This window comes from Clinocottus analis, unplaced genomic scaffold (assembly GCF_023055335.1).
Source record: "Clinocottus analis isolate CAN_PGR_092001 unplaced genomic scaffold, fCliAna1.0.p SCAF_15, whole genome shotgun sequence".
Lineage (NCBI taxonomy): Eukaryota > Metazoa > Chordata > Actinopteri > Perciformes > Cottidae > Clinocottus > Clinocottus analis.
The window spans coordinates 1,979,646-2,001,193 of NW_027175876.1; the positions used below are offsets into that span (position 1 = coordinate 1,979,646).

Below are 21,548 nucleotides of genomic sequence, written 5' to 3' on the forward strand. Positions count from 1 at the left end.
TCTCCAGCCCGCACAAACCCTGACAGACCACGTCCTGTAATGCTACAGTGCCTCCATTTTAATGGTATTAATGTAAGCACCGGGTACATTCATCCACGACTGCATAATTCCTTTGTGTATTTGTCGACGCATAAAAGAAGAAAACAATATTCTCATATCGGATGCAAAAGCATTGAGTCAAGATTTTGTTTGTTTTCTTGGTCCTCCTCAGGTTCAAGACCAACATGTAGCTCATCCTTCCTGTTTCACAGAGGCAGGAAGCAGGAAGTCAAAAGTGACATTTTCTAAGTTTGGAAGGTGGAACTGCATTTTAAAAGAAACACGGTTTCTCTCCCTAAAAGGTACTTTCCTCCTCCCAACATCCCTTTTCCCGCGCAATAACAATTGACCGGTCTTTTATTTGTCAGTAGTGGTACGAATAAAAAGGCAAGTGTGTACTGGGACCAGTATGATGTTGTGCAATCCAATCATGTGTAATGTTAGTATTTGTCAAAACTGCAAGCTTCAGCATTTCAGCTTTAGTTGCATTGACTTCACGTAACGGTGAATTTTCACATTGTTGAAAGGTTTTATCTCAACTGTAACACTCAAATCGACAAACTGACTATTTATAATAATAATTCTAAAGTTATACTTAATGGAAAAGGCTATTCTGTTTGAATAAGCACTGAAAAACACTAAGCAGCAGCATGGGCGTGCTGCGTAAATGAAAACCCCTTTTAATAAAGACGTGAAGGTTGTATCTTTGTGTAATCAACAACAGCAAAAATGTCACACATATGGCTGAGGTTTGGGTGGTGGTGTGTTAATAACTTTAGTGCTTTGTCTGCACTAATGCTGTATTGCAGTATTCATATCACTGGACATCTGATTGCGGTACTCAAATTTTACATTATCATGAAAGCGTTTTAAAGCTCTGGACTTCATAGATTTCCTGGAGAGGTCTACCAAGAAGAACAAGAGAAGAAGAAGAAAAAAAATGGTCGTTTTATTTTTGTAACCCTCCATTAAAATTCACGGCACTACCACCACTGCTGCAAAACCCTCGCACACAGTGTCAAACACGAGTCTCTGGTGTGAGAAACATTGAATACTGTGTGTGTGCCGGTGAGGAAAAACAACACACACGCACAACGGCTTGATGAAACTCTTGGCACACTTTCAGCTCCCACATATTAAATCGCAAGCTACGAAATACCTCGACCCCCGTGTGTCCTCGTGAGTTTATGTGCACACCTCCCGCCACTACGGAAAGCCTCTCACCCTTCAGAATAAAGTCAGTAAACACAACGCTGTTTACATATTCAAATACTGTTAATCCCCTTCAATTGTACTTTGAAGTAGCTTAGAGGACTTTTATCAACGCAAAGAGCAGAGCTGAGCGTAAGCTACTCACCAGACTCGCGTCTCTTGTCGACACAAAGGGTGAAAAGGCTGACAGGGTGCGTGGATTGCACAGAAAATGGAAATAAAGGATGCGGTGAGCGCTGTAATATCACGGAAACAAACAATGGTTTTCTTTTGCTGTCCAATTTCTGTGAAAATTTGACAATACTTTCTTTCGCGCAGATGAAAGTTTGAAGATGAAGGTACCCAGAACTTAATAATGTACACCACAAAAGCAGGATAACAATCTCTTCTTTTTTTTTTCTCCCTCCCTATTCAGGTCTGTTCTTGAAAGGCTCATGCTGATATAATTCCAACAAACACAAAATTATTTTAAAAGTATGGCAAATATACAGAAGGAATATCCAGGAGCTGAAGCTTTGGAGACGTATGCTTTTTTCCCCTTCGAAGACTAGCAGTTCCCCCTTGTTTTCAGTCTTTGTGCTAAGCTAAGCTAACCGTCTTTTAACAAGAAAGTGAAAAGGCTACTACCGTGAAAGGTTGGGTTACAAGCCGCTACGACCTTCAGTAGGTGTCCCCGCTAGCTCCCCGCTGTAGCCAGCGAGTGCTGCTGCTAGCCTCCCGCTAGCTCCCCGACAACCAGCTAGCAGCAGCGCTAGCTTGCTACATTTGGGAGCTAGCGGAGATACCTACCGAAGGTAGTAGCGGCTTCTAACCCGACTTTTACGGTAGTTTAAAAATGGAAAATGCAAAAACAGGAAATGCGTTCCTTTACTTAAATTCAGCTGTAATTTTGAATCATTCGCGTACTTTATTTACTAAAATGTAGCTGCTATGAGAGTTGACCAGGTGCTCAAGGGGTGACAGTGAAAGGAGCAGTTACCAAAATATCTCAAAGGAACTCATATCCATACTTAGCGACAGTGACGACTGCACGGGGCACTTTGGCACTTTTCATTTCATGCTATAAACCACAGGAGGATATAGCAACTAGCTAACGGATATTTTATCTGAGCTATTTTTTTTGTGTGGGGGGGGATTGTGTCAAAGTCTGTGTCAAAGTCAGACGAACTCCATGTCCTTGATGTGTCCAAAACAACCTATGAAAGTCTGAAAGTTCTCATCATCAAAAGCACACACTTAAAAAAAACAAAAACATGTTTTAGTAAAACATTACATCTAGTAAGACTGTTAGAAAATAACTCCCCCCAGAACTCCATTTACATTCATTATGATCTGGGCCTTAAATTAAAAGAAAAGAATAGCAGAAAAAAGCTGTGATAATGTCTCTGTAATAATATGATACAGACTATGATGGTATTATAAGGATGCCCTGAAATGCTCATCATTCTGCTCTGTTTTTTTAAAATCTTCTTTACATGTGTCAGTTCTTCGTTGCACATATTGTACACAGCTTTACGCTCACGTGTGTCCATGACCCGCTCAGACCGGCCAGGCTTCCACTGAAGAGGCTACATATGCTGAGCAACCACGACGCCAAACCGAACCTCAACCCAGTCGCTAAAGATTTCCTTTATACTCCCGACTGGGTTCCTCGTCTGTCCTTCGGTGTTCTGGTTGCACGATAAATACGAATGTAACGAGCAAAATAAAAATGCTGTTAAAACGTGGACTTGGGGTTTGGAAAGCCTGTGAGAGTCGGTCACGCATGTGCAGAGAAATATAAAATGGATTTCATATGTAGAGACCTTAAAACTGTATGTTGTGCTTCCTGTACTCCAACATAAAACATTTATCATAAACCTTTGAATAGAGCTTCTTTAACATTTACAAGTTATACAGTTACCAAATTGGTTTACTTCTTATGCTTCCATCAGCTTTGATACTCAAGCAATGCAAAGGGAGACAACAAGAAGAGAAAGGAAGTTAAGTCATCTTCAACGGAAAAAAATAAGAAACAAGACACAAGTCCTCAAAACATTTGTCATAACCAACGATGAACGGAATTTTTCATTTTCTTATTTTCTCTTTTTTACAATACATTTTTTTTAAAAACCCCGCTGGTTAAGGTTATGGTCTCAGGTAGATCTTCCACAGTCAATCTTCACAGTTTGTGTAAAAGCAGAGAAACATTCTCGCTAGAGTAATAAAATATCATGACTATTATTATGGTCATTATTATCTTTTATTCTCATATTGTTCCATATAAATGGTGGAGGACGGGCGAGGCTTATCACCCTAATGAAGAGCCTGCAGTCCCAAAGTTCCTGCTCTCCTCCCTGTACAACGCAATGTTTTATTCAGCAGTTGTTCTTTTGTTTTAAAAAAAAAAAAAAATGCTCGCCCGCGGGGGAAAAGGAGAATTATGGGGAAGAGAGAGAGTCGGGGGTATTCAGTGGATGAAGTGTCTTCATCCTCCCGTATGATCTCGTCTTTCTGCAACAAAAAAAGAAGAAGAAGAAGAAGACGAAAAAAAAAGATCCAGAGCCTCACTGTCACCGCTGTTTTCATCCAAATTGTTCCCAAACCTGGTCTGCCGGCACTGCCTGCTCAGCTGCCCTCGCACTGAACTACGCGCAGGCAAAGGCTGAGGCGCATGCACACACACAAACGCACTCTTGCACTCACGCACAAACACACACACTTGCACTCACGCACAGGCAAACTGTCCCATCAGGAGTTTTAAATCCAGGGGCGGAGCACAAACCACCCCCGACGCTCCCCGTCTGAACACGCGTGCCCTCCCCCCTCCCATCAGCACTTGTGGGGCAAAAGAAAACATGTAGAAAATAGCCCATCGGAGGAAACATGAACAGAGACGTGTTCGCTGTTGATTAACACCCAGGCTCACGATTCGTTTTTTTTTTTTTTTGTAATCCGAAGGCACTTTGTTTCATGGCAGAAAGTAAAGTGGCTTCTGTTCCACAGGCGGTGACCGCCGGCTGAATATTGGAGTCAGGCCTTCAGTGATCGGGACCTTCCTCTGCCTGTCCCTCCCCTCTTCCTCCCCTCTTCCTCACTCTCGCGTCAGCTCCTCTCTCCGGTCACCGCCGTCTACACCTCCGCTGATTCCTCCTGCGTTCATTGTTCTGCCACCCTACCGTCGGTTGGCCACTTGGACTCGTGAGCACAGTGTTAATAGATACATAGGCAGCTACAAGGGGGGTTTGGGGTGTTGGGGGGGAGCAGACAGAACAAAATGTCGCCAGAGTCCATGTTTTCCTACAGTTCAGCACCGAGCAGATGAAGAAACGTCGAGGTGTGACTTGAGGCCGGGGGGGGCGGGGGCGGTTTCAAAAAACAAGTGTCGGTGGTTTTGGCGTCTGGTGCGAGAAAATGAAGATAAAAGATAACACAGAGGAAGGTCTGATTCCGTGTATTTTGTAAGCAGGGAAATGTTATTCCCTCTCGAAAAAGTCAGCAGTGTCTTATATTTCCCGCCGCCGTCTAACAATATTTTTCATAACTTCATAAAATTGTTCTTGTGCTTTACAAACTGTCCGTCCTCCCTGGACGCTCGTGAACTCTTCCGGCGAAGCCCGGGCGTATTCGTCGCCCGTCAAAGACGTCCGGAGTCCCCGCGCCGAGGAGTAGTTTCTGTAAAAGAGGTCTCTTTAAAAAAAAAATTGCGCATCTTCTTTATTACTTTTTGTGTAACTTTTTTATCACGATTTTTTCTCTCTTTCGTTAATTCGGGTCCCTCCGAGGTCCGGCGGGGGACGAGCCCTGCTGCTTTCAGGATGCATGAATCTTTGGTGATTGGATGCCGAGGGTACAGTTCACAGACGGTGGGTCTGAATATTCGCCTCTGGGATGACGGAGAGAAGGGTCACCTCTGACCTTCCAGGAGGGTCATCACCAAGGTGACGCATAGCAGCCATATATGGGAGGACGTGGACGGCGCCCTCGCGCTGAGATCTACAACGGGAGAAGTGAAGGAAACAGAAGATAACGGTCGAAATGTAATCGACATACTCCAAAGAACACATGGACATCAGGGGGGCATAGTTCTCCATTTCGGGGAATATATATATATTCATTTTCCGGCTGAGAAACGAAGACAATTGAGACGATTGATAGCGCTCTAATGTTTGCAGCTAGCTGGTTAGCTTAGCTTAGCATAAAGACGCAAAACAGGGGAAACAGCAAGCCTAGCTCTGTCCAACAAGGAAAAGACTATTCATGAAATCTCTGATTTTAGTAGAGATTAAACAAAAAAGAGATCAATGTCCTGTGAACTAAACTGTCCTCTGTCTCCACTTTCCTATTCTACAAACGGACATGAGCGCGGTATCAAACTCGCGAATAAACATATTTCCTAAATTGCTAAACTATTCCTTTTAAGGCACAACTAATCTGTACGAGCAGATTCTAAAACAGCTTTGAGATATTTCTCATTTCCCCCCCTCTTACATTACATAAAGTCATATAATATTCATCAGCTGAGATTGAAATGCATTATTCTCTGCATGACTCTGTCCTCGGCCCGGGCGACCACTCCTGGAACTCCAAATGAATCGATGGCGTCGCTCTGAATCATAATGGATCCATATGAAATGTAACTTCAACAACAATCTTGCACCACGATCGCTGACTTCATTTCTCTTTTAGATCCCTAGTTGTTTTTCCCGCCACTGACATGAAACATTACAATAAGATTACTCTGATTTATGTACGGTGCGTTAGGAGGACGTCTCAGTTTGAGAAGCTTCTGGAAATAATGTCCCTACAACCGTTAAATGACCTGCACGGCATCGAATGAACAGCGTTCGTCTGCCAGCCAATATCACTTTGTCAATCTTGGGCCATTTGCACCGTGAAAATCTCGACCTGGTCCGAGCTCATGCTGAAAAAAAGGAGGCGGGACGGAGAAAAGGGAGGCGTAAATGTGGTGCGACTCACTGGGCGGCGGGTCTCGACACTCCCCTTCCTCCAGCGTGACATCATCGATGGCGATGTCGCCCTCCATGCCCGGGCCTCGGATACCTTCGATTACCACCTGCAGAGAGGAAACACACACGTTTGCCATCTGAGATGTTATTGTGGGGCTTATTTGCTTCTTCTTTTCCCCTCGGAGGCTGGCAGTTCCCCCTTGTTTTCAGTCTTTGTGCTAAGCTAGGCTAACCGTCTTTTAGAAAGAAAGTGAAACTACCAATTGTTAATGCGTTCGTTCATTTAAATCCAGCTGTCATTTCCTGCACTGTACAAAGGTGTAGCTGCAGAAAGATAAATCACTGCAGGTGGCTGCAGAGTGTTTGTTTTTAGTTTTTAATGTCACAACATTTTAAAATTAATAATGCTTTTTGGTGTTGGAACCGTTAGAAGTACGAGTGGAAACAAAAACAAAAAGAAAGACTCAGAAGTTGAGCTGAAACTATAATTACTTTCCACAGCTGCAGTCATAAATATGATTGAGAATATTGCAGTCCTATATGCTCAAGTGTGAGCGATATTGGTTTCTCAACAGCAAACAATGTCCACTTCTCTGCTTAATATCCCGGCTTGTGAAGCGCCGCATCAATATGCCGCCCTCAAGGAAACCAATACTCCAGCACACAAACAAAAGGAAATAGAGGGCAACAAGAGGAATGCTGCCGCGCGTTGGATTGATTGAGTTTCCCTCGTCTCACCTGGAAGGACGCCGTCGGGTGGATGCTGACCTTCGCCTGCTTCCAGCGGTCACCTTGGTTCCCGTTTAGCGACCACACGGGGCCCTCGGAGGCCGTCTGGCCTTTTTGTTTCAGGAGAGCGTTTAGTGTTCCTGCACGGGAGGGAGAGCAGGGGGGGGGGTCAGTGTACGCACACACACACACACACGCATGCACACACACACACGCACACACACACACACATGCACACACACACACACACACGCATGCACACACATACAGACAGAAAAACAGACAATCTTACACATACGCCCACACACACACATCCATACACACACACACACACACACACACACACACATGCATAGACAAGTACACACACACACGTATACATGCATACACACACACAAACATACACACGCATACACACACACAAACACATGCATAAACACGTACAAACACACAGACACAGTTACACATACGTCCATACACACACATACACATGCACACCCACCCACATACAAAAACACATACAGTTACACATGCGTACATACACACACACAGACAAACAGACACACACATACAAACACACACACATAATTCCAGCCGTGAGCCACAGATTCTCTGCTACACTATAACTTTGTAAAGAACAGAGCACACTTCTGGCTCGTTGTGTGTCTGTCCTGCAGCCCTCAGGGAGCATCCTGTTGATATGCTGGACTGGATTGTAACGTAAGTAGGTCACCAGTGCTCATGGTAGCTTGGAAAGTCTGCGTGAGAACATCACCTGACTGCAGCGGAGCAGTCCGTCTTCATTTCCTTCATTCAAAGACAATCAAAAAGATTTGACTTTAAATAAATGTCTGTGGCGTCACCGTCTGTTGCCGAATGAGGAAACACAATGAGGATTGAACCTGTGTGGCCCTCTGATGAAAGCCTTTGTCTGTTGCAACCTTCTTGGTTAAAAAAAACCCAATCTGTTTGGATCTCTGGGACGTGAGGTCCAAACACACACCTGCAGTTACCGTTTATCGCCACAGGTGCCGCCAAAGACAATGAAACGGAGATCTTTACGGCTGTAACTTTAACATCCTACCATTATGAAATACAGACTAATATTGGTAGTTTACTATTGGTTTTATTCTCGCCCACTCATTTTTCATGTAACATCATGGGTCATTTGTCTTTTCAGTGAATAAATAGAGACATTATCATTTGTAGAACCACAAATCATTTTCCCTAATCAGAACGTTTTTGCATCAAATTGATTATAGAAAAGCTTGTGACAAAATTGACTTTGCAAATATTGACCCTGCCATTTAAAAACTAGAAAGTAAATCCTTAATAGATCAACACAATAGGAGGAATCTTGACAAAAAGGTCTAGTTCATAAAAATAAAGGACTTCATGGAGACTCTTTCATATCCATCAGAAGTTTTCGAAAGAACTGTAAAACCACAAGTTTGAATCTCTAGCGATGTATCTGTCCTTTTTTTTCTTCTTCTTCTCCCATATTTGAGAAACACAACCACCCAGACTGGCCATCTTAATATTCAGACCCTTCTCCTGCATTTCAGATGTATGTATTCCTCTGCATTTGAAGCAGAGCCAAGCGGTAGCAAAGGTTAAACTCAGGTCGCACCCATTGATACATCTATTAAAGTTGTGCTTCTGCGAGCGAAGATAAGTTATTCTCCAGCTTGTATTAATAATCCAAATTAATTATCACTAATGGCCGATGTGTGATGAGAATTTTTTTTTTCCGCTTGGAGTTCCTAACGTACCATTAGCTTCAAACTATTTATGCTCGGTCCAGCTTTCCTTTTCCGGCTTCAAAAAGACAGTGGACGTCACAGTCGAGACCAACTCTGCGTTTGGAAAAATGCAAATTGGCGGATCCATTTTTAGTGCTTTCTGTTTGAATAATAACACAGAAGTATTGGCTCCCCCCGTCACAGAATAAGCGATATACCAGTTCTGAATTGAAGACTCCCCTCAGTGAGTACTTCTTGTCGGCCCCCCCCCCCCCCGGGCCTCGATATAAAACTGTCAGATGATGACACACTGCGCAACCTCTTTCCCTCCTCTCCTGTTAGTTTTTCTAATCGCCAATGCGGGAAGACAGAAAGAGAGAGAGAGAGAGAGAGAGAGAGAGAGAGCGAAGCATCCAAAGACCAGATCAGGTTAGCATTGACAAGCTTAGCAGGCCCACTGCTGTGAAGTCAAGTGAATTTCCCAAATGCGTTAAGCATCACCTTTGCGTTGACTAATATTTTTTTTTAAAAACGTCTTCCAGCTCTCTTTCGACGCATCCCTCCCTCGGCGAGGCGCCTCATTACTGTACATCTCGGTGAGGAAAGGAGGGGAAGCTGCACGGTACGTCGCTGTTCATGCTCTTTCATCAGCGCGGCGTACAGTGCAGCTTTTTCCTCCACCGACAGCACAATCTCCAGTGAGAGACGAGCTCTCGTGCAGAACATGACCTGCGGTTTCATCTCCCGTGGAAGTGTTGGATTCTTTGCCGAGCTGGCTCGCTTACATTTCCTTTGAACTCATCGCCACGTAGGTGGTAATGTCAGTGTCATCACATCCACGAGCAAAAGGCGTATGCAGTTTTTTTTTTTTTGAAGAAATACCTGTGGCAAACACTTGTGGAATTTAAAAAGATCTGAGAAGAGAAGGACGTGCGTCTGGTGAGAAGTGAGAAATGGCTCGTGGAAATGTTCAATGATGTAGTGTGGACGAGAGAGAGAGAAAGAGAGAGAGAGAGAGAGAGATTGAGGTGCAGTACCACCCTCCTTCCTAATGAAAGGATGACTCCATTGCTTCTCAGAAGGTCAGGCTTAAAACAGACTTGCTCGGTGTGCTTTGCTGGAGACTTAATCCAATAAACAAATGCGACACGGGCTCCAAAGGCAAACTTTGATGTGCGCTTGGGTAATTAAGCGTGACCTTGTCTCAGGTATCTTTCCCCCCCCCCCCTCCGCTAGCTCACGATGGAGGAGTTTCTTTGAGCCCGTGCCACCGTTCTCATCAGCGTGTGGGCGAAACTCCTTATCGACCGATTCTGGCCTAAGGCGGTCGCCGTGCCACAACTCGACTGTGACTCACCTCCGCAGCACAGTCCCCAAGAGCATCAACCTCACGGCTTTTCAATACGGAGCTGAGCCAGCTCGAAAAAACGGATTACTGGGGACGGCTCGATGGATGCCAATGCCGACAAAACGGTAGAGTCCCTGGGCTTCTTTTTTAAAAAGTGCAGATGTCAAAAGGTGTAAGGTCCATAACACAAGACGGAGAGGCGCCCATGGGAGACAATGATGGGAGACTTTTGGTGGCTCAATGGTGCCATGACCTCATCACGGAGGACGATGATGATGATGGAAAAGGTTGTCAAGATCCAAAAGCACCAACACAGGAACCACCACGCAAAGATCACATTAGTTTGAGATGTGATCCAAGAAGGTCTTTGTGGCTACTACGAACTATTTAAAACAACAGTGCTCTGCAAAAAGAGAACATACATTATTTGGTGCATTTGTCACAACTATTTATTTCTCTGGGTAGAAAATATCACAGACCAACAACTCTTGAGTTCTGGGGGGCGAATTTCTCTCACGGCCGGAGAGGCAGAATACTAAATGGAGCGTAGCCATGGAGGATCTGAGCCGGGTTTCAAGTCCTTGACATTTAGCCCATTCATCATAACACGCCACAGTCTGGGCATGGGCTTCACCACAGACGGGGAGGGCAGGGAAGAGAGGGTCTGGCTGGCGATCAATTTGAGCAAATTGGAAATGTCACGGCCTACTCAACCTCGGCAGGGAGCCGGAGGAGCTCTCATCTCCCCGCTGAGTCGCCCCTCCAACACCCCCTATCCTTATATTCTCTCCACCTCCCCTCGCTTCCTCCTCTCCAGATGTTCGGTCCGGCCCCCCCACCTGGACACTTCCACACGGCCCTTTCCACTGAGGGCGGCTGAAAAGTAGCCAGGCTAAGTGTTCAGACCATATGGAGTCCTGCTGTCCACTCCCCCCTTTCAGCTTTAAGCTGAGGGTTTCTCAAAAATATTTGTCGTTATATTTATGGAAATTGTCTTTAAATCCCAACAGCAATTCATGAATAAAATTCAATTTATTTTGTATAGCACAAAATCACATGTGACAAATTTGCCTCAGAGGGCTTTACAATCTGTACATATACCCCCCCAAAAAACTTTTAACGGGTACAAAATGCTTTGATAAAAAATAATAAAAACATGGCCGTCACAATCCTGCCAATATACCGTAAAAGTTGTCCCCGTTAGCTCCCCTCTGTAGCCAGCTAGCGCTGCTGCCAGCTCTGCGCTAGCTAGCTGACAAGCAGGGAGCTAGCAACCAGGATGTTAGCCCGTAGCAGTACCAGCCCCGGCTCGACGCCAGTAGCAACAGCAGCTAGCGGGGAGCTAGCAGCAGCGCTAGCTTGCTACAGCGGGGACACCCACCGAAGGTAGGAGCGGCTTGTAACCCGAGTTTTACAGTACTCCTCGCATGTTATCCTCAAGGCCAGACAATAACCTCCGGTTCTGCCGAGTGACGCCAATGTAATATATAATTATCTGTTAAAAGTATTCACAGTGCGTCTGCTACACTGAAGACGCAGGAGAGCTCACACTGGTCAGATTTGTCAAAAAGACTTTCAGCTGTGAAAAAGTGTTTTTTTTTTTACTCATTAAAACAATCTGTGTGTATTATTCATGCAAATACAAGTCATTTAACACAACTTTAAAGGGAAATAAAATAATTGGAACGACATAAGATCCACAAAAGAAGACACAGCTATTAAAAAATATAAAAGCCAGTTTACTGAAACGTTGTTCTCGGAGCGGCGGGTCCGGCAGAAGCGCCGAGCGGAGCAGCTGGAGGGCGGAGATGGCGCCGATTCCCCCAAAACGTCTCAGTAGAGTACTGAGGTAAATGCAGCCAAACGCCGGCTGTAAACATCTTATCAAAAGAGAATCGAGTGCAGGTGCCAGCCTGTAGTGATTTCACAGTTTATTGAACATCAAGTTTGACGAGCTGAAACCGGCGACTCCCTGTCCTCTCGTTGGGTTCACTCACCACCACGGCTTTGTTTCCCCATCGTCGCCGTGTTTGTTTCCCTTTCTGTTGACTTCTCAATAGGAATCAGTATTTTTAGTTAACACAATGTGTTTGTGGTGCACTCTCTTAGTGTCATTTGTCATTTAAAACATATTTTTAAATCAGCTTCTCACAAAGAGTGACGAGGTCCCTCATGAACACAAATAATCTGACAACTTTCTGTATTTATTGTTTGTGCTTTTTATTGTTATCATTATTTTTTTATTGGTTTGTTGTTGGTGGGTCAAAGTTGGGAGAAGGTGATAACTTATACATCTGAGCACCAATCAGGATTTGGCAGAATCTGAATCTGATGACAGTTATTGGGGTTGTTTGGTCACTGCCAATCAAATCTGATCAAACCAGACCAACACTGTCGCGATGAAGCAGATTAACTGACGTTTTGAGTGTTTTATTCTTAATAAATAATCCTTGAGGATGGTTATTTTTAACTTTAACTCCAATTAGTTATGAAGGTGTTTTGTTATTGAGTGAAACTTTGAAAATATCTGACTTTGGCAAGTCCGAGTAGTAAGGTACTAAAAGATGTTTTGCATGTGAACGGATCACTGAGGATGGCTCGATGGATGCCAGAGACGTTTTTTTACTAGTGCCAAAAACTGAGCCACTGGGATTTAAAGGTGTCAGAGATGTAACACCCATAACAGGACAGCTGTGTTTGCTCAGAGAGGTGCACATGGTAGATAACAATAGGCGACATCTGGTGACTTGGGCCTTCAAAATATGATTTGATAACACTTAATGGTGCCATGACGTGACACACATCAGTTGAGGATGGAAAAGGCACCGACACAGGAACCACCACGCGTGATCACATCTCCAGAAGCCAGTACGGGAGATGCATTATTTTTTAGAGGCGTTCAAGTGGCTTGAAAATGTCCGTTTCTGTGAAATTACGTGTCATTGTTTTGAAATATTTCCTGTTTTCGTTTTGAGCCTGTTGTTTGTGACACTCTCATGCTAAAATGAAGGTTAAAGGATATTTTAATAGTAAATTGGGTCCATCAATATCTGGCGCCTGAAGCATCAATGACAAAGCAGACACCTCCACAGTGGTTCGTGAGACATATTGACATTTTTTCCCTTGAAAAAGAAATACATAAATATTAAAGGTTTGATTTATTGGGGCCTGAACACACGTTTTAATGACAGTAAAGGCTTTGAGTGCACAGCCTCAGCTCGCCATCTAACCAACTGCTCTCATGCCAAGCAGCATCCAGGCCCCGTGATACCAAGAAGATCCGGCAACCAGCAACCAGCAACCCAGCGGTGCCCCTCACCCGCCCCCGTGCACCTGTGCAGGAAGCTAATGACACCGGGCGAAGCCCAGACATCAGAAATCACCGACAGAGGCCGTCAACATCGTATAAGCCCGCTGTTTTTTCCGTGCTAGAGATCCAATCTTTCTCCCGACTCCCAGTTGTGCAAACACACACACACACACACACAAAAAAAACCCTTGCACTCAAGAGCTGGAGTGCTCGCGAATCGGCTGATTGGGTCCTCGGTGGAGAAAAGCCTGAGCGTCAGGCGCTCGCCGCAGACGGTTCCTTCGGTCGCTCTGCCGGCTTCAAGCGGGCCCTACGAGGTCGTTATCTACATCCAGAGAGGAGTGCACGAGCTAATGCCCAGGATTTGTGTACACACCTTTGAACGAGGTTTGTTGCAAAAATGAGATACCTTTTTGCTGAAAACATCTGACAGCTGCACTTAGAAAATCTTAGCGTGAAAGCACACAACTCCCCCACTGCAACCGCCACGGGGACAAACTCTGTGGAAATAACTGGAATTCTGTTGCTCGCAGGTAAAAGTGCCTCCTTTTTTTCCACTCTGTGAGCGTTCCTGTCTCACAAACAACCTTTTTTTTTTACCAAGAAGAAACCATGTAGGTGACAGACAGCAATTTCCAGAATCCCATCTCTCTCTTTATGTTTCAAAGCAGACGTGACGTCGTTCCACACATGCTTGGACTTCTCTTTGTTTTTAAAATGTGTTGTGTTGTTTTCTGCCATTTAGTTTCGAACGCATCTCTTTCATTTAGCAGAGGATTGCCGAAGCACTTTAAGTTTTACTTTAAGTTGTTTTTGCTGCTTAAGCAACCCAAAAGCAAAGAGCAGTGACAGATCATTGGAACAATGAGCGTAATTATCCTTTTCTTCATCAGTTTTTATGAACCGTTGAGCAATGAATATCGATTAAGATGATCTCTTCAGCAGTGGATAAACAACGACAGATTAAACCGCCTTGTTACACCAGATGACAATGAAGCGGTGCATCTCACCTATGTGTTTTCCATACATGTGGTAGAAGAAGCCGAAGCAGTAGGCGGGTGGGTTGGTGATACCGTAAGGGTTTTTCGGGGCTACGTTGAAAAACGGACTTATGAGCCTCGCCTGGTCCCCGTCCTTCCGCGGCCTCGACGTCTCAATGTACATGTAGAAACCTATAGAAACACACAAAGACACATGAGACGTGTGTGTATACACAGGAGTAAGATTATTGTACACGTTTTGGTGTTATTTTGTCGTTTTGGAGCTCATGCTCGACCCAACACTTTTGAGCTGGATTAACCAAACCACTTTATTTTAAAAGGTACAACGTCAAAAAAAACTTGACTACATCCTGAAATGGTAATAATCCATCACACACAGATGTGCGCACGCTGGTCTAAAAGGAAGGTTACACAGACAGTTTGGGTTTTTCAATTGCGGTTGACGACTAAAAAGGAGCGTTTTCATGTTTCACGCACCGTCGGCACTTTCCCAGATGTCAGTGATTATTACCTATAGGACGAATGTATGTCGTTTCCAGTGCAGTACGGTATCAAGAGTATCTGAGAATGGGCCTTTGTGGATATCCTCAGGACAACGTAATTGTGCCTCACTGAGAAACGGCTCAAGCAGTTGATGTACCCTTTTCTCAGACTCCATCTACTTTCTGACGGCCTGCTGACACACCAGCAAATCATTCGTCACTGCAAACAGTAAAGCGAAAGGCATCCTCGCTTATTCTCAGGTGTTTTTTCAGCCGGTTAGCGATAGCATGATGGGAACGAAACCTCCCATGTCAGAGGTAAGGGGCGGGGCTTTCTACGGAGGACGCCTCTTTTTTATTACGAATAGCAATGACCGGCGGCAAATCCAGGCGATAACTATGGATTTACATTGATGTTTCCCGACCGGCCCGACAGCCGTGGACAGCGGCGGCGTTGGCTAGCGAGTCAAACAGCCCTCTGATTGCGTCTGAACTACATGCTACGAAGCTAATCTGCGACCCCGGCCACAGAGAAAGGAGGCCGGTGAGCGGCTCCACGCCCCCCCAGCCAAATGGAATATCTCCCTCAGTTGAATATCATATCAGATAATTACACGCAAAAGAGGAATGGGCCATGGTAATGAAACGCTGGACATTTTGAAACCATTAGGTGATTAAAGCCGATGCATTATTTACTGCTTCAGCTGGCGCTGGTGCCACAGCACCATAATAGGCACTTATATTCCACCACGGATACTTTCCATCAGCAGATTCATATGAAAATCCTGCGGCAGATTCCTGCAAATCCAATTATATTAATTCTTTATTTATCAAGTTCTTGAATGTTGAATACCTGCACCCGCTAACTAACATATTGAATACTAAATTCAATGCCGTTTCCCCTGGTTTGGGTACCCATGGAAACAGCAACTCTCCGTTACAGGATTATGTTGAATATAAATGATCAAGGCTGCTCACTGTTGGATTGTGCCGCATCAAGCGATCGATGACACAATAAGTACAGCTGCAATCATCTTCCGTGCAGCGGGGGAACACTAATCCTTCTCGTTTATCTCTAAATGTCAAAAAAAGTGAAACTTTTCCCGTGAAAACGTCGAAGAAGGTATCGCACATTTATGTTGCAATAATTTATAACTGACCCTGAGGGGATTCATGTATTCATGCATGGATTACATAAGAAAATACACGAGCGTCCATTTTAAAACATGTGCATTCAACCAACATGTTTCCAATCCAATGAGCGTCTGCAGAGACGCGCCGACAGCTGGCAAAGATCATCGCTGACGCACTCAAACTGTGTTTCCTTTGTATTTGTGCATCATTTTACGATATAATTGTTCAGCTAGATATAGATATCTATATGTAGATAGATAGATAGATATGACCCAGTTCAGTCATTCAATTGAGTCACTTGCTCACTGATTTTGAGGATGTTGACGTTGTTTGTGATCTAATTTGTCTTTTATTTTTTTGTATCTCCAGTTCCAACGTATCAGTTAATAAATCTACTTTCTACACACACACACACACACACACACACACACACACACACGCGCACATATATTGCTGTTTAGCGTCACGTGGAGCTGCTGCGTTGGACGACGTGAGAGAGAACAGCAGGAAGACCTCTGAACCGGTCTCATGCGCAGAGAAACACATCCACACTCCCCACAGTCCATTTTTTGGTTTTCCCATTTCACTTCCAGCTTATTTATAGAGAAGGAATCAAATCCCGTGACCCTTGACTGAGGTTCACGACAAAAACGGATGCAGATTTACATTCATAGTCATTTTTTAAACTGTGTGTCACTGACTACAGACAAATTAAGTTGCCAAGAAGTGACTTTATTCATGCAAACTCTATTAGTTTGTTGAAATGCTGTTTCTGAATCACACGAAAACTAAAAAACCTGCAAAAGGGTTTCAAACACACTTAATGTCAACCACTTAAAAGAAAAACACAGAAAAAAGAGACAGACTTGAGTTGTGGAAAGTCCCAAATTGATAATATCGGTTGGGACTCGCTCAGCCGAGAAAAGACAGCGCTAACGAAGCCATCGCCTCACTTCCGAAGTGAAACGGACGCGTCTATTCTTACTTATTTTACAGATTTGTTAAAAGCTCCCCTTCTCCAGTAACGCCAATTGGTCTTCTTGGTATTTCGCTCGGACGTTTGACCTTCACCGGTGCAGAATAATGAATGTGCACAGTTAGTTTTCACATTTGCTGACGGAGGAAAAGTTTCTCTGCGCTCCTCTTAAATCAGTTCACCGCGAGGCCGAGAAAAACTTTAACCTTCAGCGCACAAACGCCGAAAACAGAAGTTAAGCAGGCGACATCTTGGGCCCGACACTTTCGCACAAGAGGTTTTTTTTAATGAGGGAAGACCAATCTCAGACTGGGAATGTAATTTATAGCTGGATTTATTCAACACACACTGTTTAATCCATTCACTTTAGTGAAGACTTATGTATGGAAACCTTCTGGTATGACAATAATCCTTAAAAAAAAAACTGGGTTTTTAGTTTTCATGACATTCACATTCGCCTCTCTTGGATATATTTCCCTGACGGCCAAAGTAGAGATGATACTTCCCTTATTTATAAGACAATCCTTGGCTTGCTCCCAAACTACCTGTGTGTGTTTTCATGATGCAGACTTGTACTTTTATTCCCCTTCATCATTAAATATGTTGCAGAATGAAATGGAAACAGGTTCCCAAAAATGTAAATGTTTCTTAAATTGACTGTTTTAACATGTCTTGTTCTCTGTTTTCTGTCTCTTACTATGTGGGCAGATCTCTCTCGAAAAAGAGATTTTTAATCTCAATGGGACTCTCCTGGTTAAATAAACGTTTAAATTTAAAAAAAAACAACCTACCTGCTAAAGATGTTGCTGACAGCAAGTAAAAAGGCCGATAAAAAACACCGGCTCCAGAAAAATTGTCCAAGTGCTGCCGTCTTTGTCAAAATATTGTCAAACACCTACTTCTTTGAGATGAGATGGCCTCGTCCACACGACCGTGTCCAATGAATTACAATTGTTTTATTTAAAAAATGTCCCTGGATTCTCCTCCCAAGACCTCATCGTACCCTAACCCTAACCCTTTTTGGTTTTAATTGAAGATTTGCTCACTGTTCTTATAATGGGGGAAAAGGACGGTAGAGTCTGAAGCCACTCACCCTGCTTGGAGTCACTGCGGTCGCCGCTGGGCCCGGTGTTGGGCGTGTACTTGGTGTCGCGGCTCGCGGCGCTGTGCCGCGTCCAGTCAAAGTCGTCGTTCTTGTCCTGCGAGAACATGCAGATGGGCTCCTCCTCGAAGCTGCAGTGAAACTCTCCTGGTGAGCGACAGAGCAGAAGCAGCTCTTCTTACACTCAACTGATGACAGCACCGGCCAAAAGTTACCCGCCGCCCGGCAGCGACGGGACGTGTGCAGCGTGACGCCTGCTGTATATTCATGAGATTCATGAGTGCTATGTGTGTCACAAGGATATATATACACACACACACACACACACACACACACACACACAGTCCCAATTACAACATACTATATCTGGTGAGAAGAATTTCTAATTTAAGACGTGACCTCCCGCTGACTGGTGGAGACGTCAGAGATCGCTGCACCCTGAACACATCCAGTGGCAGTGTGTGATTTTGTGGTTACGTGTGTGTGTGTGTGTGTGTGTGTGTGTGTGTTGGAGCTGGTTATTAAACGCGTTACCACCACTGAAGCTTGGTGGACAGTATTCAAAAAACAGAAAAACCACACACTTTGAGTCGAGCGATAATATTTAAAACAAATACAAATCTCATGCAAAAGAGGTTGGAAACACATTCATGATTTCCAAAGGCATTAATATATATATATATATATATATATATATATATATATATATATATATATATATATATATATATATATATATATATATGTACACACACACACTGCTAATACTTTAGAGGAACTCTTTCTTTTCTAGATTGAAAGCAGAAGCGATTGTCCTTGGGTGTTTTGTCGTGTCCCACTTGTAGGACTCGGTGCAATCAGTCTTAACAATTGACACCCACTCCCTCCTTCTCAATCACTCTCCATCTTTTCTGCAGTGGGTGTGCAGATGGAGATACTGGGTGCCCCCCCCCCCCCCCCCCCTCACACACACACACACACACACACACACTCCCCCCTCTCTGTCACTCTCCACGCCCTCTTCCTCTGCAATGTGTTTGAGCAGCGAGGGAGTGAAACTGTAAGTTTTATCTCGCTTTGAGAAAAACTATTTTGTTTTTTAAAAGTCTGCAGCGCGAGGTTACGACGGCCGACGTTACATGTGAGTGATGAATAGTTGTGAATGACCTGCGTGGGCAACTAACCCACTCGGTTTAATGAACGGGTAGCGGCCGGATCGAAACCCCCGACACCGGAGGACACGGTGCCGCCGAGCAGCGTCCTCAAAGAGATAGTTAAACACACACACACACACAAAAAAAAGAGCGTTCGGATTCAGGATGCAGGCGTGTGTTCCGATAAATATTCATTGATTTATTAAAATGTAGCTGGGAGCAGTTTGGAGTGGTGACCTTGAGAGGAGAGGAATCTGCAGCTTTTACTCAGGTAATGAAGGTAACATAGACCGAGGGAGAGAGTGGGTGGAAGTGGATGTGGATGCACCCAGGGAGGAGGAAGAGGAGGAGGAGGAGGAGGAGAAAAAGGGCAACGATGCTGCGAGGCAGAGAAAGCGATAGACAGAGAAAAATAAATAAAAAAGTGGTGGCGAGGGAGAGGAAGGGGGCCGGGTTGCAGGCACTCTTGACTCTTCTCCTCATAGGCATGCAGATTTTAAATGGAGGTTTAGCGCTAAAGCTAGAAGCTAACGCCCCCCCATCCACTGTGAGCTAAACTAAATGTTTTCACCCTCTGTGCCACGGAGAGATAGGAGGATTTGGAAGGAGGAAGAGGAGGGCGTGCAGGTAAGATAGTCTCCTTCGGGGATTTAGGATAATGATGTCGGTGATTAGGGATGTTTGTTATTATGTCGACCGAAAACATACACAACTATTCAAATAAATAAACCCCACGACACACAACGGGCGCGCTGCAGCACAAGCAAACAATGAGGGGAGCGTGCAAGTCTCGCGGCGTGAATAATGTGAATTTGCAAAAAAAGTTCAATGTGTCATAAGCGGGACTAAACATTACAACGACAACAAAAAAAGGGGGCAACAAACGTACGGCGCAGACGCATGCTCACGGAGCACAGAGCGAGCAGAAGTCCTCATGCAGACGCACAATGTCCTGCAGAGATTAGAAGCTCGCAGCGTGTCAGATCGCCTGATCGAGGTTTACTCAGAGCTCCTAAAAAAAAATAGGAAGTCTCCTTTTTGTGTGTGTGTGTGTGTGTGTGTTTCATCATCCTTCATTTGGTAGCACTTAAGACCACTTGGAAGCAGCGTGTGACACGCCGTGAGTCAGATCTCTACAGGATGTGCCGGGTTTTTGTGCTTTGAAATCTGGCCGCTGTTCCTGGCAGACGGGAGCGTGAGCTAAGTGAAGGTGCGCATTACTTACTCAGGTGAGGGTTGACGGGAGCTGTGGAAGAGAAAAGGCCAGGGACAGTCATTAGTACAGAATATATTAGCCGTCTGTCAACACCTGAAATACTTCAGCGAGAGCGACGCCGACGTCGCCGTTAACCTTTTGTGCCGCCGTCATCTGCCGTTTAGAAGCAGCGGCGCTCGTGAAAGTCTACATGTGTAAAAGTTTCCCGGCTCAGCGGTGATGAGGATGGAAGAGGCTCGTGGGAGGAACTGTGTCTGGTATTAAAACACTGGAAGAGGAAGAGGAGAGAGGAAGAAGAGAGAGGAAAGAGGAAAGAGAGTGAGGAGAGAGGATGAGGAGAGAGGAAGAAGAGAGAGGATGAGGAGAGAGGATGAGGAGAGAGGAAAGAGGAAAGAGGGTGAGGAGAGAGGATGAGGAGAGAGGAAGAAGAGAGAGGAAGAAGAGAGAGGATGAGGAGAGAGGAAAGAGGGTGAGGAGAGAGGCTGGGGAGAGAGGAAAAAGAGAGAGGATGAGGAGAGAGGAAAGAGGGTGAGGAGAGAGGAAGAAGAGAGAGGATGAGGAAAGAGGAAAGAGGGTGAGGAGAGAGGCTGAGGAGAGAAGAGAGGATGAGAGAGGAAAGAGGGTGAGGAGAGAGAGCTGTGTCTTCACCAGAATTTCCTGCTTTCACTGTTAAACAGAGAGACACACATACACACACACACACACACTCACACAAACAGACAGACACACACACACACACACACACTCACACAAACTCTCACACACACTCACAAACAGAAAAACACACAAACTCTCTCTCTCTCACACACACACACACACACTTACAATCACAAACTCACTCACTCTCTCACACACACACACACACACACACAGGATGTAATCATTATTGCGCGGGCAGAAACAGAGCTGTCTGAAATTTAAAGTTGGAAAGGTGACGACAGTGGTTCTCACACACACACACACACACACACGCACGCACACACACACACACACACTTATCAAAGGTAGAGACAGAGGGATTAGAGCACATTAATACGCTGCAGCGCCGCTTATCATTATCGCCATTTACCGCTGAAGTTCTGTTCAAGGTGACTTCCGTTTAAAGCGCCGAGTCGAGCTCACGCTTCCTCTTGGAAGCCGCTAAGTCAGACTAA

General features: G+C 44.7%; 1 protein-coding gene across 2 annotated transcripts in view; it reads right to left on the reverse strand.

Moving 5' to 3' along the window:
• Nucleotides 1-2,056: 2,056 nt before the first annotated feature.
• The window catches only part of LOC137786034 (MAM domain-containing glycosylphosphatidylinositol anchor protein 2-like), a 166,902-nt gene continuing 147,410 nt past the window's right edge, over nt 2,057-21,548 (reverse strand). For both annotated transcript variants that reach the window (XM_068577639.1, XM_068577638.1), the window contains exons 13-18: nt 20,404-20,424; nt 18,016-18,171; nt 14,340-14,501; nt 6,939-7,069; nt 6,211-6,307; nt 2,057-5,226 (exon numbers count right to left, since the gene is read on the reverse strand). In XM_068577639.1, coding sequence (XP_068433740.1) covers nt 5,138-5,226; nt 6,211-6,307; nt 6,939-7,069; nt 14,340-14,501; nt 18,016-18,171; nt 20,404-20,424 — 656 coding nt within the window. In that variant the 3' untranslated portion in view covers nt 2,057-5,137. The remainder of the gene's footprint in view (nt 5,227-6,210; nt 6,308-6,938; nt 7,070-14,339; nt 14,502-18,015; nt 18,172-20,403; nt 20,425-21,548) is intronic.